We start from the raw sequence: 27141 nt of genomic DNA, 5'->3' as shown, positions 1-27141 counted from the left end.
AGCACTCCCGAAATCGGTTGAGGAGGCGCCTACTTATAGCTTTTAACGCCCAGTTTGAAGAACCTTGAGCTTGTCACGCCTTCAGTATACAGTGTTGGGTCTGAACAGTACCAATGCCATTGCCCTAGAGTTGTTTCCTTATTACTGAACAGAGGGCTTCCCTCTCTCTTAGTACATAGCTTCGTTGAAAAATCAAAGCTAAATTTTATGGTCATACCATTCTTACAGAAGTTGTAGAAGCGAAAATTTCAATTGTTTACTCTCACTTGGTGGATAAATTCTTTCCAAGGTTTTATGGTAATTTTTATTTCAAAAAATATTTTAAAATTAATTATTTACATATAATCCAATTTGTTTCCAGCTTTTTACTTATCCTAACTTAAGTCCAATGGGCGGAATGTCCGGTGTAATCAGTCCAACAAATTTGTCGCTATTTCCGACCCAAATTACAGTGGGAAGTCCAAGGACGAGTTCAAGAGGTGCACTCCCTCGCTGGACTCCGCCTGGAGCAGGCTCAGCACCGCCTCCACCTGGTCCTGGACCGCCCTTCATTTTGGAAGAAGATTACATGATGACCCCACTGATCACAGCCAATCACGAGACCGCAGCTCTTATTGATGATGGTATTTGTAACTATTACTTCTACCAATTTTGTAACTAAATCTTTCTGTTTCTTCTATTTAAGTGTTTATAGCTTAACGTAGGACCTCCAAATTGTCCATATTATTATTATTTTTTTTTACTTTTTTTATAGAGAAAACTTTCCTCTACAATTTTTCGTTTAATAAAAACTGTCCGGTAGGATTAATAAGGGTTGATTGTCCATGTATTATTATTTATTTTTTTCTTTTTCTTTTTTTGGTTTCTGGCGCATCGACAGCTTGGTCATTAGCGCCATGCATCTATTATTTATTTATTTTAGACGCGTCTCCGTCTAAAATTATTGGTATCTGTAGCCTTACTCATTAATCTATTGAATTATTATTACATTATTTAATGTACTAGAGGCTGAACTCCCTGCTCCCTTGCTCGCCAACCTCTTTTTATTAGTAAATAATTGCTTTACCTAAATGGGGCTTTCTCTTCTTCCACATAATTTAACTGCATTCTTTCAAAGTGCACATCACGAAACACCGAATTCAATGACCCCTTCTTCATTAAATTCGGTTCACGCGTTCAGATTACGTTGTTTACAAAGGTTGGAACAAGAACAATAACAATTTTTGAAGATGCCGTTTTTGCCCATTTTTAGAAACTTTTGTCTTAAAATCTATTTAATTTATGTTGTTGAAAAAAAAAATACAGTTATAGAGAGGGATTTGCCTTATAATTTAAAGAAAATTTTTTTAATATTATCTTTTTGATAAAAAAAGAGAAAATGTGGTTAAAGTTGGATGTTTCTCAACGTTACGATTTCCTGCTCTTTTTGACGATCAACCCTTACACAGCTGTCCTCCCTGACAGTTTTAATTTTTAAAAAACTATGATTTTTTTAAATCTAAATATCTGGCTAATCTGCCCGTTCAGAAGGCCAAAAAAAAAAAATCTAAATATCGATTGCTTTATATAATTTCAGATCGATATTTCAACTCAGTGGTACAGAATAGCGAAGCAATGGATACAAGTCTCGGACCTAGCTCTAATAGTTCCGGAGGAGCAGCCACACCTCCGAAAGGACAGGGAACTTCGCCTAAGTCCTCGTAGAATTCAATTTAATATTTATACATTAAGAATTATATGTAATTATTCACATAAAGAAAGAAACGAAAACAGCATAGCTCAGACGGAAAAAATCAATTATAAATTTATATAAATAATTTCTTTTCTTTTTTTTAGAATTTTTGTAAAGTTATCTTATAATAACTTAAGAGAGAACTAAAAATAGAGAAATATTATGTCATGTTATGCAATGTTTTACGGTCAAATTTGTGAGTTTTGAGGGAAAAAATCTCGTGAGGGAGGTTACAAAATTCTGTAGTTGCTTATTTTAAATAATATTTTTTTACTTATTTTATAACAATTTTTTTTTTTTTTTTGGTCAACTCACAGAAGAAAGTCACAGTTTTCTGCTTTTCATTCTTTTGGGAAAAGTAATAAATTCTATTTTCATTTTAGCCTTGCTCTTTTGGAAATTTCCGAACAAAAAATATACAAAATTTATTCTACATTAAGAAAAAAAAAAATTGTAATGATATAAGTTTTGAGTGGGTTGTGTCTTTGAATGTCCGTGGGTATTGTGTGCAAGGGTACGAAGTGTCTAAACATTATTATTACTATTACAATTATTTATTTTCAAATTAGTGATTAGAATATATTTTTCGGAACACATCTTCTTTTTAATGGTACATCGTAAACTATTCTTGTATTTCTGTTTGTGCGGAGAAATGAGTTTTAAAAAAAATACGTTTCATTCTTTACTAAAGATTAAAAAAATACATGAATAAGTATAAATTCTAAAAACAGGCATGTAAAGTGTAACTATAGTCAGAGGAATTCCCGCTCAGCTCATCAATCATTCAACGTGGGATCTTGGAAAGCAGCGATCGCGATAAAAGCCAGTCCTGGTGTAGCCACAATCTAATAAATCCAGGTTGGCGTGTGCCGTTAGTATTGTATTATAACAAGGCCAGAGGAAGAATTGTGTGGAGTATTGCAGAATTTTGAGAAAGCTAAAAAAGACTGGGTTTAGAAATTAACCCGCACAAAATCAGAGATATGACACTGTGAGTATCGAAAGAGATGAGATTATGAGTCTTATGTTTCTAACAGTATATTGCTTTATGAACCTAAGAGATGAGTTGATGAAGGACAACTATTATAACCTCTAACGAAATTATGATGAGCGTAGCGTCCGAAAAACGATGAGTCTTTGCTCCAAAAAGTACTAGTCTCGGAATCTCTCCTAGGAAGCTAAATTGTATGTTTGCAAAACATGTTTGGCACATGTGAACCAACAGAGAGCCGTAGCTCTCTTATCTCACATAGGAGCTATTCCGGAGAAAGAATAAAATCAGATAGGTTCTTTAGGAGGCTGAAGTATGGAAAGACGGCGAGTAGAGGCAAAAGGGGCATTTCCGAAAACACGATGATGTAGGACAAGACATCCGTAAAATAAAGGTGGTGGATGATGTGGCATAAGATGGCGTAAGATGAGTGGTGGAAAGTTCTGATGAGGTCAGGTCTTCCAAGGATAAGTAACAATAGTTGTAGCATTAAATTTTAAACTGTTAGTACTGCCACAAAGCATTTTGCAGCTTTCCCTCAAGGTAAGAAGGACGTTGCCAGATACTTGTATGAAATTATTGCAACCATCTTGTGAGATAGAATTATAAGAAACTAGCCGAGCATGAATAGTTGGCAAATAACGAAATATTTAATTTCTAATGTCAACTGAAAACTGCAGTTCTGATGATAAGGCATCGAAGAAGTAATACGAAATTCGTATAAGCAGGAATCTTTCCAGATTGGTTAGAGCGGTGCTTTTGTGAGATAACTGGCTATGGCTGACTACAAACTCACAGTGATGGAATTTTTGTCACGTATATCTGTTTCCTTTTGAGAATAATGACCAATTTTCCAAGGGCATGCATTGGATAAAAGATAAAAAAAACTACCTGATTAGTTAACTAGTTAATTTCAAAGGCATACTTTGGCGATCATATTATACTTTAATTTTAAAACTTCTGTTTTTAGTTTAATTGAATCAAAATAATTTACTTTGCTCAAAACTAATATAGCGTTAATATTTTTTAAATAATTTATGGTGAATTTATTTAGTTGGTCAATTATAATTAATTTCTAAGTCTATTGAAGATTTTGAAAAATGAAAAAAGTGTAACGCAAATTAGTTGCTGTTAATCCTTCGTTACCTGTTTTAAATCTTTCTGAACTAATGTTTGAGATTTTGTGAAGAAGAAAGTATTCACAATTGAACTGAAAATAAATAAATTGCCAATGTTTATTTCTTTCTAGAGTGTTTATCATAAAAAGATTAGTACCATGCTTGTATCAAGAATTATTGGTTTATCAGCTTCTATATTTCGTAAAGGGAGTGGCTTCTAAAGCCACATCCAGAGAGGCCGAATAAATTGACTGTGGACCCTTTAAGTGCCAATGTAGGTTCATAAAAATAGATCATCGTACTTATGCTAGTGGGTACGCTAAACCCAAAAACATAATTGCACACATATGGTTCTTTACAAGGAACTAAGCTGTTCAAAGTAGAGAGGCTGGGATACCCGCCGCATCACCAAAGCCCGTGAATTTACTCAGCTAATGTTCCAATTTACTGTTCAGTCAAATGTCTATATTTTTTACGGTTGCGAGCGTGGACTTGTAACTGAGAGGTCTATTCGTGATTCATGGTAACTACTTAAATTTGCTAGAAAAACGTAATATTAGAGAGGTGCTTTCAACCCCAGCGACATCACTAATTTGGTAGTTAGTCAACCAAAATATACACAGCACAGGATTACTTTTTAATTAGAACTTTCGTTGATATGAAATATTTTTTGAGATTTCTAAAAATTCAGTGAGTTAAATTGTCACCAGAATTCTTGTAATGAATGAAGGAGTTCCAGAAATGAGAACCATTTAGGGCTAAAATACCCATCTCTTTTACTTTTTTAATTTAAGAATGACGCTTAGTAAGAATGACATGCGTGTATTTAAATAAATTGTGTAGTTTTCGGCGATTTTTTTCCCCGTATTTTATTTTTTATATCTATATATAAATATATATATATATATATAAATATATATATTTTAAGTTTTACCTAGACGCAAAAAATTCTCTTTCCTCAAGAAAGAATAAGTCAGTCACCAAAAAAGATTAATAGTTTTCACTTGTCTATAGTGTTTGACTCTATAATATCTATAAGCCAATAACTCTTTCAAATATTTAAATTATTATTGTGGAAGAAAATTTTCTTTCTAAACATTTATGTTTAAATTGACTTTAAATATTGTTAATTATAACTTATAAAAACAAAAATGTACTTAGAAACAACACTCCCTTAAAACGTTTATTTCATTTGGTTGAAAAACAAGTAACACCCTATTTATTTGAGATATTGCCATTACGACTCCCTTTGAAACAACTGACTCCAAGCTCTACAGTAGCTAATCAACCACCTGGCCTTCTCCCAAACCCTTTCGCGTCTGAAAGGTACGTTCGGTCTCATCTGAGAAAAGGACACTTCTCCTATGTAACTTTCCTCCAAATATACAAATGAACATAGAAGTTCAGGACCTCCAGCATAAGTTCCAGCACAGTTTCATTCAATGTTCTTAATATTACCAAAACTCCATTAATACCGCCAAGGATTTGGGATAATCTTAAAATAATCTTGGGCCGTATGAAAGCAGTCCTGAAGTGTTCGTCAACTTATGAATTGATAACTCTAAAACGTTATTCAGGCTGTGCTCTCTGGGCCTTCGATGTTACCTCCTGTCTCTCTATAGCTTTACAGAATCAACAGCTTTTCTTGTAGTTTGCAATGTTTCATGATAACTTTAGCTTATTTCCAACAACTGCTTTGGTGCACTGTCATGGTTTAAAATTCTTCTCAAAATTTAATATAATTATATTATGAACTTATAACTTTTATGTAGGATACGAAGCAATTTTTTTTCGCACATCAGTAAACAATCCGGCTGTTTTATCACATATTTAGTTTTAAAAAATATTATGTTTAAGATTTTATTTATTTTTTATTTTCTCTACCTGGAACTTTGATATTAGACATGATAAAGACAGACTTTTTTGAACAGATTTTAACTGATACATTCAGAGAAAGAATTAGCACTGAATCCTGCTGCTGGCCCTTAAATTTTCTCTTCCTGGGAGCTTCTTACAGCTCATTGTCCTGTAATGGGACACTTAGGAGAGAACTATGTCCGGAGGCTAGTAGTGCACTGAAAATGCTCCGGGTACCAATGACAAATGTTGACGCGCCTTAAATTAAAGAAAGCATATGTATATATATTCTAGGTTTGCAAATACTTTTTTTCTTGTATTTTTATTATTATTATTTTTTTTTTTCTCTCTCTCAAAAGGACTGAAAAATCCTTTTCAATGCGTTGGAACCCTTCAAAGAAACAAATGCTAGATGAAACAGTTTAACAGGTCGCCCAACAAGTAAATAATAGGGTTAGTGACACTGGACAGTGAAACAAACATACCATATTAAATAGGAACATTTTTCAAGGGAGAATACTTGGATCAGAATTGAATACATGCTTTTGTTGATATTGTGATTATTTATGGAATACTTAATTAAAATATTCAAAAAAATAAGTACTGAAAGTCATTAAACGGTATCTCAAATAAGATTTTTTTTCGCTCCCGATATTGTATTCAATTAAAGAGTTTATGTTTGTTAACAGTCCTTGATATCCAGTAAGTAATGGGAAAATAAATAATAACTCAAAACACTAGATAACAATGACAATTGATTATACAATTTGAATTATTTCGCACATGGCAAGACCATCTTTCTTTTTTCTCTCTTAAAAACTATAAAATACTTATATAACAAACAGACAATGGCCTAATATACAGTGAACATTAGGCCATTCACGCCCCCTGAAATAATTTATAAAGGTACATATTTATGGTTTTAACTGTACCAAAAAAATAAAAATAATTGTAATAACTTTGTAATTTATGATTAGTACAACTGATTTTAGACGTAGTTTAAAGTAACTTTTTAATCTATATTACATACAAAAAAAAAAGCAAATAAATCTTTGTAAATTAAATTTTAAAAAAGAAACTAATATTTGAAAGCAAGTAGTTTATACCGCATTAAGAAAAACCATGGGTATAAAATAGCATTATTTTGTCACCTATTCAAATGAAGATGTAATTTAGTCATGAAATGGAAAGATAAAAAGTGTTATATATTTATTTTAACCAGAATGTGATACATTTCTAGTTTTTGTGTTTTTTGTTGTTGTTGTTTTTTTTTTTTCTTTTTTTTGCTTCAATTTATTTTATTGTTTTTATAAAGAATTATTATTAACTATCAGTACTTATTTATTTTTTTTTTTATATATATTTATATAAATATAGGTAATTGAAAAAGAATAAAAGAGATTAGAAATATTACTATAACAAAATGTATAGAATTAATTCTTTTTATTATTGTTACTTGTTAGATTCTTAAAAAATAATAAAATAAATGTTGGGGTTTGACATCTTTATTTTATGTTTGTTAAAGTATTCTAATTAAAGAAATTGCTTTGATGTGCAGGTTTGAACAGTATTCATAAAAGGTAAATAGCCAGTTCCTTTGCAATGTAGACGATGAATTAAGGTTACCAAGTTCGTACTTTCCTTGAGTTTGATCCTTGTCAAATTTTTGGAATTGTGTTTTCGTCGAAAGTAATGTAAGATGCTTTTCATTTGAAAATATATTTTATATATATATACGATATAACAGGACGGAATACAATTTAGATCTATTGTGCCTCAATTTTAAGTTCTAGGAGGAGATGTGAGAGCCAGCAGTTAAGGATAACTACTTTCTGATGCTACCGCCGATTCCTCCTCTGATGTTCTGAGGGTGCCTCTCTTAGATCAAGAGAACCAGGTTGTCAAGGGAAGTTCTAGAAAGAGAGAGGAACCGGTAGTCAACTCTCTCGGTGGTTACCCGCAGAACATCAGAAGGGAAGTTAGGGGTATCATCAGAAAGTGCTTTTCGCTAACAGTAAACTTCTCGCTCTATCTGAGCCATTCTATCCCCGAATAAAGACGTCACTTAAAAATTGGGAATATGGGTGTATCCTAAGAACGGTACATACCCCCAACTCTAGTAACCACCCAGGCTCTCTAGATAAATCCCAGAGTTAGAAGAGCTGGCAGATTAGGATTATCACTCCCTGGTGTCAAACACCCATTCCTGAATCCCTAGCAGGCAATACACACTCCACCCCTACATCTGTAACACCCAGGCTTTCTGGAGGAAATCCCAAAGAGAGAGAGCGGCTGATAAATTGGGATAATCACTTTCTATAGTCAAAACACTCCTTCCCCAAGATGATGCTTTGGTATTGGCTGGAAAGTGCAAGGAATAGAGGGAGCGGCAGTGAAGGATATTTCACTCCCTAGAGCCATATGCTCCCTTTTCTATCAGTCATTTCCAATGTTCTGAAAATGGCTCCTTTTGCCTACCTCTCTGCAACATGAAGAGTTGTGAGATCAAAGATTAACTCAATATCAGCTCATACCATCTCTGGCCTGCTCTTTGTAGCAGTTATCCAAGAGGGCACTACAGATAGAGATCGGATTTTGCCCCTCTTTTTAAAAAACAGTTACATTTAATGACTCTATTTATTATTTAATGACATCATTAGTATAAAATTTTACAAAAGCATTGCTGATCTCAACTTGGCTTCCCTTAAATTTTATCGCCCAAACTTGTTTGTTAAAATTATTTTTATCACTCACCTTAATTTTTTCTATTTATAATTCGTACATAACATTATTGAAGGCCGTACATAAATTGAACCATGTCTGCTGCAGATTCAGTGACAGGAGAGCTACTCCGTTGCATTTAATATGGAATGGCAAGTTCTCATCTCTCCATGAAAAAATAATTCACTTTTAGAAGTATTCTCTTCGGGAGTAGCTCTTCCCGCTGCTAACTGGAGTTGCTCCTGTGACCAGATTTTTTTCCCCGTTCCCAGATTATTCTGAAGTACAAAAATGCCACCTGTTGGCTGCTAAATTTCTTCGCCTTATTTTAAGGTGGGTACAGTGCAAGTCTATTACATTACACTACTACAAATTTAATATATTTATGAAGCGTTATGATTCTGAATAGAACTTTTAAAAACTGTCATAAGGTCTGAAAATTAAAAGAAAACGTCAGCTTAGTATTCACGTTTTTAAAAAAATATAAGTTTAATTAAGGCTTTCACTGTTTTAACGAAAAATAAATAAAATTAAATCAACTCAAGCGCCTCGAATTAGGTAATAACCTAATAAAAATGTTTCATTTAAAGGTTTTCACAGCGAATACAACTGTTAGGTTTTCTGTTTGTAAAATTTAGAAAACTAAACATAAATACGTACTTCCGTTTTCTTTTATTATATTCAATAAATGTAGGGAATGAGGCACGAATGATACATAAAGTTCAATTAAATATTTTCATTGCAAGGGTTGTTCCACAGTTTTATTTTTACGTTTACACATCACAAATTTTATCACTATCTTTTCATTCTGCTCTTTAATTTTTGTTTTTTCGGTGTCTACCCAATATTATAATTATTTATTTCATCGTATTACAAAATTTCTAGTTTTGTTTTTATTATTTATAATGAGTTAATAATTTATTATTCAATTAATGTTATTTGTTATTAAAATTATTAATGCTCAAAACAAGAATAAGTAAAAAATAGAAACAATGAAAATAATTGAGCTGTACACGTTAAATTATATGAAGACAATTTTAAATCATCTGATATTGTTACATTTAGAAGAAAAATACTTGAAAAAAATGAAATAATCTTTACTTTAAAGTTAATCTAAAAATTTTTTTTTGTTAGAAAAAATTATGTTTTTTAATGATTCAATATTATAAATTAACCATGGCTATTGTTTGTATAAATAATAATGTTAATTGTTTCTTCTTCTGTAGTACTATGTTTAGTGTACATATGTATGTGTATAAGCTTAATTTATAGCTTATATATTTACGTAAGCTCAAAAAAAAAACAAAAATTAATTGTAGTAGTAAAACTTTTTGTAAATAATAGCAGAAATGCATGGTTGATATTCTGAATTTTTCTTTATAAAATGTACATATAAAATATAAAGTTGTATTTATGATGAACTATATGTTTTTTGGGGGGTAATTGGTAAAATATTCATATTTCTACTAGAAAATATCCAGAAGTGCACAATTTACCTTCTATAACATAAGGTTTGCTCCAATGAAGCACATTCTCAGGTAGCAAAAATATTCTTAGCAAGTATTTATCAAGGTGCATAAAACAATTCATAGAAAGTTATTATAAAACGCTCATACTGAACTTTGTGGCAGTTGGGTTTATTTACTACATGGTATTATCATCCTCTCTTCAATAACGGTAAACTCAGACCACATAAACCTGTGCCAAGTTGCGGTTTAATTATGCGATGCTATAGCCAAACTAGATTTGAACGCGTATTAGCAACTTTTTATTATTCGTAAGGTACGAAACGATTGGTTAACAAAAAAGACATGGTGTCAGATATTTTTTGGAAGGCTTATTTAAATGATGATCGTCCCGAAAAGCTATCAACCTCGAATGTGATTGACAAGAAGGTTTGTTTAAACATCTTTTAGAAATGGATATTAAATGAAATTAGTTTCTCGATTCTAAAATCCAATATATAGCATGTATGTATGTATATAAGTATCACGTACTCGTGGAACATCAACTATTACAAAGTTATGTGAACATTTATTAAGCAGTTATAGTTAGTAACTTTCTACGAATTATTTGATACATCTTCAAGATCCATAGCATGAAGTTTGTTACGTTAGACTGTTTATTATTATTTTTTTTTTTTTTCTTCCAAAGTTTACCTTTCTCTTACTGCTACGATGAAGTATCGCCAAGCTTCACAAAAACTACATTTTTGTGGCCCCAGAGTAAGAAATAAAAAAAAAAAAAGTGCTCTTTGTGCTGCGACCATAACCCATAACTTAAAATAGTCAAAACATAAAATTTGATATCAGCACCTACTTTAAAATTTTGGTCAAAATCAAACAATCGAAAGCAGCAATTACTTTTAAATTCATTTATTTTTTTAGATAAGGATTTCTCCAAAAATGACTCCAGTTATTTTTACAAACTTTTCCCTTAAACACATTTAGGTTTATCATGTTTATTTTAAATATTTTCCCGGTAAAATTTATTTTGAAGAGGTTGTGAGGGAGGTATGACCTGATTAATAGCTAACTCCATGTTATACACTTTCCATAAACTGTTCGGTTTTTAACTCCTTTAAAATATTAATAAGAATTAAATTTGGTTGAAATTACAGAGTTGAAAAAAATAAATGACCGAAAGTGAGTTGGACTTTTTTTTTTTACTCTCTCGTTCTCCTCTTTAGAGGGAGATTGCGATCGTTGCAAAATTTTGAAACTAAATTTGCATTAGGGAAATACTTGCTTTGGGGTCAGATAAATATAAATATATTTAATACTTGCTTTGATAGAACTCACCGCATCAGAAAGACGTTGATATTTGTCAAAATCTGTTTGCTGAAAGTTCAACTTTACTGAATTTTTTTTTTTCACTTTCCTTCAAACTTTTTGTACTAGTTGCTCAACCAATGCCTGTCTCTTTCATTTGAAACTTCTCTCCTCGGGGATCTGATACCTTAAACTTCACTCTAAAGTACTTCTCCGGAATAATTTACTATTCCCCCAATTTTCTCAAAATTGGCTGCATCAGTTTTCTATATACTTGGAATGATGATTACACAATGTATCTGTGACTTTTATTAGACAAAATTTTTTCAGAAAAATTGATTTTGAATGGTTGCTAGAAAATCTGTGGCGTTGACTTCAAGTATTTATTAGGTGGGCGTGACTAACTGATGGTATACAGAATGAACTGTCCATGAATCTTTAATATCTGCGAAAGAAATAACTGTTTCCTGCCCCAAGTAATTTTAATGAACCCATAAGAAGAAAATTCATTAGATATAAAAGAGAAAGGAAATAGCTTGCGTTTATTCAACACCAGATTTTTCGAAATTCTCATCAGTTTCTGAGGTGATAACCCGCATCTAAATTTTTCATTTTACAGGAGCTTTGTAAGTTAAAAATTTAAGAATGTACAGTCTCTTGAGTTCAGTTCTTGTGTACCATGCATTTTTTGCTGTTTTCAAAAAAACAACCCGGAGTTTTTTTTTTTGTTTTTTGTAGAAAAGGATTAAAGTGCCGTTTTGTAATGCAGTTATGCCAAAGAATTTCTTATTTTTAATTTTTGTTAAACTTGTATATGTGGTAAATATGGGTCACTTTAAATTGGATTAATGAACTCTCTACCAGCTTACTACAGTTTAAAATAGTTTTTTATTAGGTAGAGTATTCATTTTAAATTCTAATTTATTGTTTAAAATTTAATGTAAACAACTAAAATTAATACAGCTAATACACATCCCTATTTTTATTTATTAGGTTGAAAAATGTAAAGAACGTTTATTAAATTAATCTAATATTTTAAATCCTCCTCTTCAATATCTCTAATTTTTTGTTTATAAAATTATTTTATACACTCGGGTTCATAAAAGGAACACCGTACTTATTAAAGTTTTATTCTTCATACATAAATTAGCGAACAAGCCTAATTAGTCTCCACATATCAGTTAATTATAAAAAGAAACTTAGATTTATCTACAATAGCTTCAAAAATACCTCACTATTGTTGGGTGGGTAAATTTAATATAAATTCTTTTATGTTGTAAAGTCTAACTCTTTAGTACCGACTTGTTCAAGGTTCTGCAGTGGCTAGATTTCACCTGAGAAGACATACTCTAAATCGGCCCTAACCAGGCAATAATACGAGAATTTAGCGCCTTTGGTATCCTTTAATCCTTACAATGTGAGGAAAAGAAATCACATAGAGTGGGTGGCAGTATTGCTTATTTGGTCCATGTGTTTTTTGAATTGAAGTTCTTGGTCCAAGTGCACTCCAAGTTTCCTATTAATTCCACTGAACTATAATGGGGAAAAAAAACTTGTGGGAAAAGATGCAAGGGAAGAGATAACTCTCTAGATACTTACTTACTTCCGGACCTCCATGGGTCCTTTTGATGTCTATAGGTGCTCGTCTGAAAAAAAAAGTTCTCTTGTTTCTCTCACCAAAAAAAAAAAAAAAAAAAAACTAACTAACTTAGGTCTCGCTGTTTGATACTAAATAAGAAGCTCACAGAAAATCTGAGCAGGTCTCCGAGAGCTCAAAAACTCCCAGTAATATTTAAACGTGCAGTATGTCTATCTGGTAATTTCTCCAGCCTTCTTCCAACACCAATGCTAGAGTAAACTTTTCACGTATTGTTAACTCTTTTATATATTGTTTTAAAGAAGAGTTTAAAAATTGAACTTAAAGTTAATTTTTCATTTCTCTGTCTCCAGACTGCTTAACAACACAAAATCAAACTTTAAAGTTTGTCAATAATAGTATAGTACATCGCAGTGATAAATGAAAAAAAAGTTATTAAGACGATATCTCAATTAACCAAGGTTTTCCTATTTTTTGCACCCGAGTGTATATAAAATAATTTTAACCATATAAAAAGGAAAACCAAATTTTTAAAGTATATAAATATAAAAAAAAGAGAAATATATATATAACTTCTAATAATCTTACTGTAAATAATGAAAAACAAAAATTGTCCCATATTTTTAGTTAATTTAAGTTATAAATTAATCAATTACGGATTTACTGTCATTGAATTACAGACATTATTGTTAAAAACTAATGAAATAGGAGCATATTATTAGAACCATGGTATAAACAATATTAGTACCTTAATAAAAATATTTTTAATAAAACTTTGTTTTTTTGTCACATTAGTGTTTGTGTTGGAAAATTTTCCGAGAAGCCTCAGTTTCATCTAATACTTCACATGCTATATGCCTTATAGTCAGCCAAATGTTCGTTCATTGGTTAATGTGGACATCCTTGTATGTTTCAACTTATTTTTTTTTATAATACTAGGTAAGAAAAAAAAAATTCATATTTAACCTTATTGATTTTTTTTTAGTAATTTATCAAAGATCCCATCAAAACGAAGATCACTCATTAGACACTCCGTTTTAATGTAAACTGGAATCATTAGAAGCGTGAATAGACATCTCGCAAGATCACTTGTTCCTTTAAATAACATTGCTTACATAATGTATCTTCTTTTCTGCTTCCAGGAGTTTTGCAAAAGTACAAGAATTACGCACGAAAACAAAAGAATTATTAATATTCCTGCGTCATATGCGTTTATAAGGCTTGGTAAAATTGTTTAGGGTAAGCAGAGGTGCATGATGAGTATGTTCAAATTATTGTTTTGCCGATTTAATGATTAGTAGTTCGGATATAGTTTGTAAAGCACCGTCAGACGTAAATGTTTGCAGGAACGCATTTCAAGGAATTTATCTATTTCTGAACACCAGGTCACGAATAAATAAGAGAAATCTATTGGAACCATTCTTTTGCATCGGCCAAAAAGTTGTGTGAATGGTCCTTAATTTCAATTATTAACCAAAAACCTTGGAGACTCAAACAATATGACTATATCTAATGGCACTATACCGAATCGGGCCTGTCTAGATTTACATATGGTTGGCTGCAGATTGACCAGTCTTCATCTACATCAAATACTGTACACGACTTTACTCAATCACCATCACACTGACAATTTAATTATTTTTGTTGCTGTAATGTAAGGTTTCTGACTGAATTTTCAAACCTTTGGAGTCTTAAAAGAAAATACGAGGCTAAAATAATTTAAACAGACCCTTCAATTTTCTTCAAATATATTTTTTAAATAATACATATTAATTAAAGAAAAAAAAATGAATTCTTATAAAGATACAAATAACTTGGTAAAAAAAAAGTAATAATAAAAAATAAATAGATATTTATTAAAATATTACGAGTTTCTTTCGTCGGTAAAAAGCGCAAGATAATATAAGGTGCTTACTAGTAGTAAGCTTGCCTAATTTTAACTTTCTATTACCTCTTGTTCTTTTTTAGATTCATTTTCTAAATTATGTTCAGAGGGTAGATCGTTATCAGTAGATAAGATATTGACAATTTCGTCGATTATTTCTGAGGAACTAGGGCTTCCTTGTTGGGAATTATGCGAAATAGTTTCATTAATGTCAACTGGATTGTCTAGATTGCTTGGATTGAATGTAATTGATTTAGTATACTTAATGCCTGATGATTCAATACTAGTATTTACAACGATAGGTTTATTATCTACCAAATCTTCATCAACTGTTATTATTACCTCATCATCAGACGCTGGCCTATTGACTTCAGTAACATTTCGTCTACGTGCACTATTTCTCATTAAAGCATTTAAACTAGGCTGGATGGGTGAAGAACTATCATCTTTCTTGGAAATATATTCTCTTAGACCGAATACTTTGCGTTTTACCTTAGGTTTACGTTTATTAGGTTTAGTTTTGCTATTATTGGCTTTAGAATCTTCTTCTAACAAAGAATTTAAAAGAGGATTGTCGGGTGGCTTAGATGAACCTGCAAAAAAACACACATTACCATATAAAAAAAAAACACATCACACCATGTTGCAAAAGTCTGGAACTGTGGCTTCCATATCTCTGAAGTAAACATTTCCAATTTTCAAGGAGCATTTAAGTTTAGGGGGAAGTTGTAAAACCCCGTTCCAGTCACCACCCTTAACCAAACAGACATTTAGATGTCTTTATCTAGATCACATTAGTGATGATGAAAATGATCATATATGACGTCCCCACCACTTCAAACAAGCACACGTTATTAAGCACTCACTGAGCAGATTAGTTCCGCTGGGAACCTCTAGCCCCCTAAACGTAAACTCACCACACTGATCATCTTTTATGTGGCCATTCAATAGCATTAAAATGAATTTTTCAAAAAATAACAATTACTTTTTGCCGTTAAGATTAAGTATAGCAAATTACCTTTCTTTTTCATAGCCTTTTTTTCATAAGTTGACAGGAACATATCATCAGTAACACCTTGAGTTATGTCCGGAATTTCAGGCAAAATATCTGATCTTCTCTTATAACATCTTTCTATTTCTCCCCACATTTTGTTGACAGCTATAAAAATTAATCACTAGTCAGAATGGCCCTACAACTAAAGTTCTCATAACATGCGTAACACTGATTTCTATTCAGATTTATAATAGCCGACTCTTCCAACTTTTAAGATTATGTTTTCAATATAATAAAGCTATGTAGAAGGAAATAAACCAGTAACATCATCAGGGAGTTCGAGGGTTTCCCAGTCCCAGAATTGTTATTCACCACCCACGCTGACACCTTTTAACAAACTCACACATTGCACTCAGGGCCTGCAGAGGTAGCTGATGTGTGCAGGATACCAGGTTCAACTTTTAGCTTTTTCATATAGACATAGTATATAGACCATATTGACGCGCAGAAATTTTTTTTTTTCGTATTTGGAGTCTCTAAGAGTGTGTTTCTGGTGAAAACTGAGTTTCGAAAGTTGAGAGGGATAAGAAAAAGTAAAAAGGTAGCTCACACTGAATTTTTTTTATTGTTGAAAGATTTATTTTAAAGAAAAGTGCTCGAAAAGGAGCCAAACTTACCTAATTCTTTTTCTACATTTTCAAAAATCTCATCAGTTACTACATTGTTTGGTAAGATACGATCAATGAGATGGCCATTTAACTTTTCTTCACGTTTAAATTTTCTTTTTAGGCCATTTCTTGAACGATCAGGGAATTCAGTTGCCATAGTTGAGAAATCAGAACCAGTTGACTGCAGAATTTTATAAAATTTAAGTGTTTCTGTTGGAATAAATAACAATAACACAGTTATTAAATATAAAAGGATAATATTAACATAAAGTACTAAGCAGGCAGAACTGTTGCGTGATTGAAACACAATTATTTCACACGTGATTTAATAATCAAGTTTTTTTTAATGGCACTGTTTTTTAAACAAACGCTTTTTCATTACCTCTCCTGGTTTTTTATTGCTAGTACAATCACAAATATATTGTAAAGTACTTTCCATTACTTATTTATTTATTTTAACGCTCACTATCAAAATGCTCAAGGAAACATAATATAAATATAAACCTGTGTGGAATCTAAAGATTAGAAATTGTGTTGCTATAACGTGCACTATCGTGTTAGCGAACATTAGACGTTTACATATGTGCATGGACAGAATTACATGAAACTTAATTAGTTAGAAAAAATCATTCACAGTCATTTGACACATTCTTTTAAGGGATTTATAGTAAAATACTGTATTTAATTTTTATAGAAGTTGTAAATTATTATTTAAGGTCCTAATTGTAATCCTGTCGTTTTGGTTCTGCAGCTGTTTCCTGATTAAGAGAATTTACGTTACTTTATTAGCAACAAAAAAGTTCATATAAAACTATATCACGATTTATAAATCAATTTTTTAAATTATATATTAAGATTATTTTCTAATATATACATATTTCAAGAGTTATCTTGCATTAAACTTTTCAAAAAACATGAACGGTTGGCTCTGTCATACCATCCCAAAGAGGGTCAATTGCTTTCAAAAGATTGCTGTTTACTTTATTGATAGAAAGCAATACAAAAATTCTGGTGTTAACACTAAAGACATTCTTTCACTGGATTGATCAAGTTCAAGTTTAATAAGTGTGTCCAAAACTAAAATTTTTATTCAATGTTCGATATTATAAAGGTTTTCATGATACAACACGATTATAATTAGAGATCTCTTTAACAAAAACTTACAGTTTAAAATGTTAAGTATAAGGGTTGATTAAACGCCAAAAGGTACACAAATCAGCAAGCACCCAAAATTTCATTAATTCTTCATTAATATTTAAGTAATTTTACTGCATTAATATTCATTAATATTTTTTAGAATTTATTAGATGTCACAGACCCTTATGCTGGCCATTTTCGTCTACAAAATATTTGTTCAAGTAGCACTGTAGATTGACTGTAATATCAAGTTATTTATAATAATCAAACTATTAAATACAGGTTAAAAAGAAAAACGTTATAAAAAATAAAAAAAAATTATGAGGCTAAAAAATTCAAATTTTTTTTTATAAAAAAAAATGTAATATGTAAAATAAAGTAAATAAGATATGTTATTTTTAGGACAGCTAATTATTCCAGTATTTTACTATAAGTAAAATTAAATTTAAATAGAGAAATCAATAATTGTTGTTGAATAATCTACTTGTTATAACTGTGTGTTATTTGTGCTCTCGAATATTTCGGTAAGACGAATTCAAGACAGTAGCCTACTCTAACTTTGTCTTTTTCTACTTTAACATGCATGTACATATGTGTGATTTATCATAATTATAACAAAAAAATATTATAAATGAAGTGGCCAGCATAAGGGTCTGTGACATCTAATAAATTCTAAAAAATATTAATGAATATTAATGCAGTAAAATTACTTAAATATTAATGAAGAATTAATGAAATTTTGGGTGCTTGCTGATTTGTGTACCTTTTGGCGTTTAATCAACCCTTATACTTAACATTTTAAACTGTAAGTTTTTGTTAAAGAGATTTTTGTACCTTTTGGATAGATTTTCCTTTTTGTCTATTTTACAAAGTTACATATCTGCTTTACAGATTTTTTTAAATTTGGAATAAGCAATTCTATCATTATAACCTGATAAGATGGTAAGTCGGAACCGTAACTACCACTAGAGAGATCTTTTTAAAGAATGATTATCGTTAAGGTCCCCCAAACCATCCTCAGTAACAACTTTTCTTGAAAAAGCGTTTTGAATAACATAGGAAGGTATTTGTGCGTGAATAGCAAAATTAAACTGCGATTTCATTACTTCCTTTTAAGAGGAGTAAGAAAAATAAACTGCGATTGCAGAACTTCTAGGCAAAGAGGCAAAGATTTTTTAATCGAACGACAATTCATTGATTTAAATCGGTTCACTCATTGATAATTTAAACGATTGCAGTACTTCCTCTTAGTAGGTGCAAGAGCATCAGCAATGTAGAGGAGCTTTAACCACTTATTCGAGCTGAATTTTATCAAAATCAAACTAAGCGTTATAGAAATATTGGTAATAATAGTTTTAGAAAGGTCCTTATTTGGGTGGGGCAAACTCCCCTCCTTATGAGGCACGGCGTCGAGACTTTTAAAGTGCAAATCTGTACAAAATTTCGATTCGAATGACATTTCATTCATGAAAATCGGTTCACGTGTCGATAATTTGAAACGATTCCTATACTTCCCCTTAACAAGTGTAAGAGCTGATCGCCGCTTTAATGTTACGTAGGGGAGCCCTAACCCTATCATCCTACCAAATTTTATCAAAATCGGGCCAAGATTTACAGAGTAATTAGTAATAATAATTTTGGAGGGGGCCTTACATAAAGGGGGCTAACTCCTCTCCCATACGATGTACAGGGTCGAGACCCCCAAAAGGCACATCTACATAAAATTCCGAATCGAATGACACCTCATTCATGAAAATCGGTTCACGCGTTTAGGCGCTACGTTGTTTACAAAAAAGGTAACAACAAGAACAAGAACAAGAACAAGAACAAGAAGAAGAACAAGAACAAGAACATTTTTTGAAAAAGCGGTTTTTGCTCATTTTCGGCAACTTTTTTCTCGAAACCTATTAGATCTGGGTGGTTGCAAAAAAATTACAGTTATGAAGGAGGGTTTGGAGTAAGATTTAAAGAAAATTTGGGAATTTTATCTTTTATAGAAAAAGAGAAAAAAATTGTCAAAGTTGGGTGTTTTTCAACGTTACGCTTTTTCGTGCAGTTTTTGATGGTCAACCCTTATACAACTGTCCTACCGGACAGTTTTAATTTACGGGGAGGGTCCTATTTCTATCCTATCACACTGCAGTCAGAGGCCACAGACAAAACTTTATTAGAAAAAAATATTTAGGAAAAGTGCACTTCTCGATTTTCATCAAATTTAGAATATAACGGAATTTGATTTTTGAAAACATTATGAAAGAGTAGCACTTTCAACGACAGCTAGCTAATCATTTTTTTCAAAATTTTAATTTTATTACGGCATAGTTAGAATACTATTGATGCGAAATAACTGCAAATTCAAAGAATCAGAAAAAATCTGGTAGCGAGAGAAAGTTTTGAGAATGTTTACCCCAGATTTATTCCTAAGATGGATAATTTAGTAACTGTTAGAAGAATACAACATAAAGATTTACATACTGAAATCAAACAGAAATAATTATTAAATTAACCTTGGAAAGACCAGTTTCTCTTTTCACCAAAACATTTCTTCTTCATAATTTTGTGATGGGTGAAATCATTTTCAACAATTAATGGCCTCCATTCTTTCTTTGCAGTCTCATCTTTCGTCTTTACAACCTTGAATAATAATTATAATTATACAATGGTGGAACAATTAACCCGGTTAATTAACAATTAAAAATGATACCAGATATCACAGGTTTTAAGCAAGTCAGAAGAATCAACCGTACAGCCATCAAGCTTTCTCACTAATTTCATTGTTAAGCCCCTAAAGTCAGACTTAGGCTGGTAAATTTTGCAAAGCTTACTGTTTGAAAGAAACGTCTCTCAAAGGGAATATTACTCAATTTTATGCATAATCGGCAGTTTTTGGGATTCACGCTCATATAAATAACCACACATACACTTTTAATATATAAATGAGCATTTAACTCAATTTAAACAGCGTACTAGATCGTATAAAACTTTCCGCTTTTCAAGGAAAAGAGAGAAAGTAAAAAAGACCAGCAAGTTTTATGATCAGCAATTTTTTCACATTCATGTTTGCTAAAAATCATCGTGGGAAAAATTCAGAACTTACCAAGCTTTCCGGAGCAATTACAATTTCGCCATTAGCATTAAGTTTGAGCTGGGGTACTGGAATGCCGTTTTCATCCGTAGCTTGGTTCGCACTTTCAAGTAAATATTGAATTAATTTATACTTAAATTAAATTGACTACAACAGTTTAAACTTTTTCTTTCTTACTCTATGTTCACTATCCCCTCTTCAACTTCAACGTCTCCAATTACTGTCTCACTGTCATCAGCGTTTAACAATGGCCGGTTATCGTCTCGATCGGACATTTTAAATTTGTTCTTATTCATTTCCCTTAAAAAATGTTGATTTAAGTAAGAGAAAAAAACATTATTTTGGTCAGTGACAATTATTAAACAAAAAAATCAGAAAGTAGTTACGCTTCACTTACATCAGAAAGTAAAAACAACCATTATATTTCTGAAATGAGATAAATTATTAAAACAATAATTGTGGATGATATGGAAAAACATTCTTCAAACGTTTATTTTCCTCTTACTAAAAATAAATGGATACATAAGTGAAAATTCATAAATGATTGCACTGTATCTAGCACACAACCCTAAAATAATTAGAACAAAATTTCCAGAATAGAGAACCCTCTTTAATTTTATTTTTTAAAGATAGTCATTTTGATGAGTTAGTAATACAATACACATCATACGCTAAATCTTTTTTTTTTTTTTTTGTATTAAAGGAATCTCATAATAATTCCGGTGAAAATTAAATTTTGAAAATCTTTAACGTGCACAAGGAATGCAAAGGAACAAAAATATAACCGTAAAAGTATTAATTGCCCACTTCAATGAATCATTTCAAACATTTGAGCACAGCACATTATAGTCCACATATTTTATTTAAAAAAAAAAAAAAAAAAAAAATAAGCATAATGTGATCGTCCATTTTGTCAGCCAGGTTTAACGTCTATCCAAATTAGATGTTTGATAGACAGGGGACGCAGACTCACACTTTTTACTATGAAAATTTTTCTAATTGAATAAAAAATAATAGCAACTCGCAGGACTGAAAATGGCAATCTATCACTTACTGGTTCGAACTTTAACCACTACTATATCAAACCCACCCTCTGTTCTGCGATAAATCTCATTTAAAATTAAAATCTCCGAATTCGGGTGTGAAGAAAAAAAATTCATAAACCGGTGCTAAAATTGACGTTTAAGAACGTTTCAAAAAGTTCAAATGGGACTAATCGCAGATTAACAAAATAATAAATTAGATGGGTTAATGTTCTTTGAATCCACACCACCACTGTTTATTCATGTAGCCTGGCTAGTAACTTACTTAGCACATACTTTTCGTCCCTCAGGAATTCGCTGGTTTTCTATCTAACCAGGCTACCAGAAGAACTCATTTTGGAGCAGCCACGTACAAGTGACCATGAGGTTAACATTCACAACTCAGATAATTCCACCCACTTTCCAAATCACCAAATCCTTTCCTAGCAAAGCATATCAGGTCCTGGGACATGCGATAAAAGTAAACAAGGTACTTCTTTCCGTAGGGAATAGTTTTAAATTTAGCTGTTTTAAAATTGTCAAAAATTTGTTCTTAATGCCAAATTTTAGATTTCGTAAATAGTGAGTGTATTTGGCTTTAATGTATATTTTCTATGTACATAAAACTACTTACCCAGGTACGTTAGTTCTTTTAGGATTATAAAATATAAGATCTTTCACCGACATTTTAGAACGTTCTGGAGAGTTATTGCCAAATAACATTCTAAATTTCCTATTTGCATCCTGACTAAGTTGTCCATAAGTTGGTTGATTAAATAGGTTCAATCTGAAATCAAAATTAACACAAGTTCGTGCAAGGAAAATAAAGTATGATGTGAAACACTCACAACACGTCCTCTTATTGTAAATCTCAAAACTCTAATTTAAATTTTAATAAAAATAACAACGGTACTTTAGATAAATTCACTAAAAATTTGTTCAAAGCATTCTCTTCCCTGTGACCATACTAAAAATAATATTCCCGGGAAAATATCTGAAACAAAAAAAAAATCGAGAAAAGCTAGAAAACCTTCTCAGAAAAGTAGCACTAAAATGTAACGGAAAGAAAACTAATCCTTCCCTAAACATAACTTTTTTAAAATGAATTTTGCTGGTACGTTTCTGAGATAAATATCATATGTGTAAAATTTAACTAAGTTTAAAGAAAATACTGTTGAAGTAAGAAAAATAAAAATATACAATATTAATAATCAGAAATTCGCACTTCTGGTCACACTTTGAAACACTAAATATTAACCACTCATTTCAAAAATTAAAACTCCCCACAAGTGAAACGAATTTTCCTAGGAATAAAAATGTTTTACATAAAAGAAAATAAAGTTTAAAGAAAACTACAGAAAGCACTTCTCATTACTTAAAATTTAATTTAGTAAAATGTTGCTTCCGTTTAAGAGAATTTTTCGCCAAGTTTCATTTCATTCGTATTTGACCTTAACTTTCAACTTCAAGCGATTTTTCTTTTATTTTGTTCATATATCCAAAGAGGTAGGTGTTTAAAAGATAATTTTCGAACCCACTTTTTTGGGCTGACATGTTTTGTGCGACAACTTATCAAGAAAATTTGATAAAATCGCAATTCTTCCTCTTAAAAGCAGTAAAAGAAAGAAAAAAATCACATTTACCTTGAACTTGCTGAAGTCAAATTGGGTTTTACATTGTTCATGCGGCTGCTTCTACAAGGTGAGCTCACAAGCGGACTACCTCTCCCCACAGAATTCGAAGAGTCAGTCACTCTTTCTACTTCATTACTGTCGGCAAGGCTTGATTCATCGGAAGAATCTAGTTCAAAGGATACATGGACACCATCTTCAGGAATTTCACTAGTTTCTTTGCCTAATAGTTTATTTAGAATTTCCTCTCGTTTCTTTTGCTTTTCTGGTGCGACATTGCGCTTTGCCTTTTTGCCATTACCTTCGTCTTTCAAAATTTTCATTCTCAATGTCTTTTTTCCGGTTGGTTCTTCGGTAACATTAGGATTTACTTTAACTCTATAATTCCGCTGCACTATTTCTATAAAAAGAAAAACAAAAAAATTAATAGTAATACATTGCAAAGTAGTTTTCTTTATAGCACCTGGTGTGAAACAATCACATGACTTTATCTTACGGCAATTATTTCCATTTTAATTTACACATTTTCTTAAATAAACGTCGAACTGCACACTACATAAATGTAGTTGTCGATGGGGGATAGCTGTTGAGGTTTCTGAGTAGGTAAGCCAACTAACTTCTTCTCTACCTTGAGCCGAACTTGTACACCAAATAAACTTACAACTTAATTCTCAGATTCCTCAGAAAAAAAATAATTAAATAAATTCTCCCAGAAAATATTTTGAATCAAAATAGATCTCTATTCAACAGTTAATATCTCAAATTAAGAGAAAAGCGGTTGTTATTTTATACCTTAAACCAGTGAATACTTAATTTCAAAAATTTACACCATCACAATGCTTCCTCTTAATATTTCTCGTAAAAGAAAGTAACAACTTAATTTACTAGTTATAAAAACTTTACTCACTTGTACTTGCATTAAAAGACTGAATCACCTTTTCGGAAGATACTTTTTCTATTATTTCTTCTTTACCGCTTTTTAAACCGGAAGAGGGTGATTTTGTTTTGTCAACTTTATCACCTAGTTTTACATTATTTTTAATTGTTTCATCGCCTGCCAACAGCTTCTCTGAAATTATACATAAAATCTGATGTGAAGCACTCACCCCTTATCTTTTACTGTAATTCTAATAGATGCATTTATTTTATATTTATATATATAATTTTTTTTTTTTTAGACTTGGGTGTTTGATTTTTCCGTTTTGAAATAGGCGAACTTTCTCTTTTTCACACACACCATTTTCTAAAAACCAGTTTTGTAAACTCAGGGGGCTTCAAAACATGCATTTTCTATGGAAACCCAATTTCGAAAATTGCAAGAAAAAATGGGAAAAATCATTGAAAAAAATAATAAAGTCTGGTGTGAGCACAACTCTCTCTACATGCAATTACTACCGTTCGAAATTACAATTTATACATAACTTGTACCGATTCTATGGTAAGGTGAGATTCACTTCCTTCAAAAGTGTTGTTTTAAAAGTAGAGAAGCTATATAAGGCACGGCATATAAATTTAGTATTTCAATTCTATAGGAAACTATAATTTAGTACTAAATAATTGCATAAGTAGATAGAAGTGTTCACATCATACTTTTTTAAATAATACTAACAAAAATGCATCAAATTTCTTACCCGGCTTAAGGTCACTTGTTAAGGAATTATTTATTTGTTTTGAATCTTTTTTTTGTAGTCTATTTGATTTCACTACATTAGGACAAAATTTTTTTCTTACTGGTAATCCACAATTAGAAACTGTTTGTACTTCTTGCTTCATGGGCAAGTTTGTTGAGTTGAGACACTCTGTAAACAAAGCAAAATTTAAAGAAAATAAGAAATTTACATTTAAATAAATGAAGTGTTGCAATTATCTACAAACCTTCAGTTTTTGTCTTCAAATCATCACGAACATTTCTAGTGAATTCCTTTGAACACTCTGATTTTGTAATGAGCGGAATTTCACTATCATTAATGTTTTCAGTCGACTGAGTAGGTTTAAATGGAATATCATTATTACTAATTAGTTCAGCCCCAGGCATTGTTAGGCAAGGCCTACGTCTGTTGATAATTCCAATATTTGGTTTCGGACGTACTTTCAGTTTTCTTTCATCTGTAGTAACATCGAATGTTTATTAATTCACAGAAAATTGGCGTTTCGAGTGAACTTCTTAATATCTTGACGAGTAAACAGGGCTTTCTTGTTGAGAGTTAGTAAGGAAGCTTTTTTTGGTACTAGGTCGTGTTAAGATACAAGGTAACGAGAAGAAACTGGCTAATCTGCATGTCCAGAAGGCCAAACAAAAAAAAAAAAAAAAAAACGAGAAGGAAGACGTGAGGTGAGGATCCTGATCCTCAACTTTTTAGTCCGAAGTAAGTGTATAAAAAAACTGAAGGCAGAGATAACAAGTAGCATCTCATCACGAATAGGTTGCGATATATTATTCTAATAAAGATAAATTGAAATGGCAGACAGCATTGATGAGAATTATGACGATTGAGTTTTGGATCAACGAATCATTAAATCAGTGTGTTTGTATCGTTAATACTAGGTTCAGCGAAGAACTACTTACTTCCACCATCACTTGATACTTTCACTTGCATGTGAGGTTCCTGAATATTTAAAGCTATCGCTGGCAGGACAACCTCCTCTTGACCACTGGTTTCCTTTTTTTTTTCATTTTCATTATTGATTTGTACACTTTTTACACTGTTTAAATTGTTAGTACTGAGTTCGGATGCGGTATTTTTGTCATCATTGATAGAATTTGCTTGTTCACTAACGACGGTATCTGTAAAATAATACAGTTACCTTTAAGTATCGATAACTATGTTGACCTTTATAATACAAAGTGCGGGTATCCCGCTAGTTTTCACCTACATTCAGCCCAAGATAACGGACAACACTGGTAGGAGGCATAGAAACAATCATAATAAATCGGAGGGTGAATAAAAGTAAAGTTCTGAGATTTAGATTTAGAATTTCTCATTTTTGAATAATTTTTTCTTGGGTTTGGCGCTTTCTATGTGAAACAGCATACGTATCATAAGTGGAGAATATTTTAAAATTAATATTTAGATATCTATACAGGGTATTGGTTAAACTTTTTTAGTCTCAATCAGAAAATCAGGTAGTAAATCCTAGTATTAGACCTCGACAGTGAATATTAAAGAAAAGCATTAAAGAAATATCTTAATGAACTTATGTATTTCTTTTACATTATTATGGAACTAAAAGAACTTAAACAATAACATTCGTGTGGCTTACCTTTGCTAGGAATTGACTGATCTGAGTTACTTATTTTATTAGTAGATGCCTCTAAAAGAACTTTGATTTCTTCCTCATTCTTCGATAGCTGAACCTCAGGTGGTTTACTAACTTCATGATTTTCACCATTTAAAGGTTTTCGTCGACTTGTTATATTTGGTTTAGGTCTTGACTTTAATAGTCTTAAAGACATGCCTGTATCCAAACACAAACACATGAGCGGTCAAATACATCAAATTGGGAATATTATCATATATTAAAAAAATTCTAAATACCTAATATTTCATATGTCAAATTGCTAATAACACCAGACAAATTAAGGTTGGAGGCTAAAAGGGCACTTACTATTGCCACTTACCCGTACAAGCACTGTTATAAAGTGTTAACCTGCTTAAAGTTTATAATCTCTGCATTACTCATCGATAAGTTCGATAAGAATAATCGAAGTAATCGAAGTTATGTTGTTTCATAAAGGACTAAAAACTGTGGCATATACTTTATCTCAGCTTGTTATAACTCAAGTGTCCCAAAACCAATATATGTATGCCCTTCTCTTCCTTAAAAACACGGGTGAATATCTGTTAAACTCCTTGCTCTTCAAAAATTTAGAAACCAATAATTTTACCAGTAGATAAATCTTTGTTCACTAGACGCTGGTACAGGAGGTGGCG

General features: G+C 31.5%; 2 protein-coding genes across 4 annotated transcripts in view; one reads left to right on the top strand and one right to left on the bottom strand.

Moving 5' to 3' along the window:
* Positions 1–13576, top strand: part of NfI (Nuclear factor I) — a 218254-nt gene extending 204678 nt beyond the window's left edge. For all 3 annotated transcript variants that reach the window (XM_074143669.1, XM_074143668.1, XM_074143667.1), the window contains exons 12-13: positions 362–623; positions 1577–13576. In XM_074143669.1, the coding sequence (XP_073999770.1) occupies positions 362–623; positions 1577–1704 (390 nt within the window). In that variant the 3' untranslated portion in view covers positions 1705–13576. The remainder of the gene's footprint in view (positions 1–361; positions 624–1576) is intronic.
* Positions 13577–14518: 942 nt separating this feature from the next.
* Bdp1 (transcription factor TFIIIB component B'' homolog Bdp1) lies at positions 14519–26870 on the bottom strand. The gene is made up of 14 exons (XM_074143695.1): positions 26746–26870; positions 26471–26665; positions 25776–25994; positions 25085–25315; positions 24841–25008; positions 24117–24278; positions 23222–23609; positions 22213–22365; positions 20734–20856; positions 20569–20659; positions 19979–20105; positions 16344–16544; positions 15691–15831; positions 14519–15265 (listed from the first exon to the last, which is right to left on the bottom strand). The coding sequence occupies exons 2-14, from the start codon at positions 26661–26663 to the stop codon at positions 14724–14726; spliced, it is 2739 nt and encodes a 912-aa protein (XP_073999796.1). The 5' UTR covers positions 26664–26665; positions 26746–26870; the 3' UTR covers positions 14519–14723.
* Between the last annotated feature and the right edge of the window lie 271 nt (positions 26871–27141).

This window comes from Rhodnius prolixus, unplaced genomic scaffold (genome assembly GCF_049639745.1).
Source record: "Rhodnius prolixus isolate KJV_2025 unplaced genomic scaffold, Rpr scaffold_12, whole genome shotgun sequence".
Classification (NCBI taxonomy): Eukaryota; Metazoa; Arthropoda; class Insecta; order Hemiptera; family Reduviidae; genus Rhodnius; species Rhodnius prolixus.
This window is presented reverse-complemented; position numbering and strand designations above follow the sequence as displayed.

Coding starts and splice junctions, on each gene's coding strand:
- Bdp1 (XM_074143695.1), bottom strand. CDS start 26,663: ATGTCTTTAAGACTATTAAAGTCAAGACCTAAACCAAATATAACAAGT. Junction 23,610..24,116: donor GTCTTTTAATGCAAGTACAA/GTGAGTAAAGTT, acceptor TTCTTTTTATAG/AAATAGTGCAGCGGAATTAT. Junction 20,857..22,212: donor AAAAGAACTAACGTACCTGG/GTAAGTAGTTTT, acceptor ACATTTTTTAAG/GGAAATGAATAAGAACAAAT.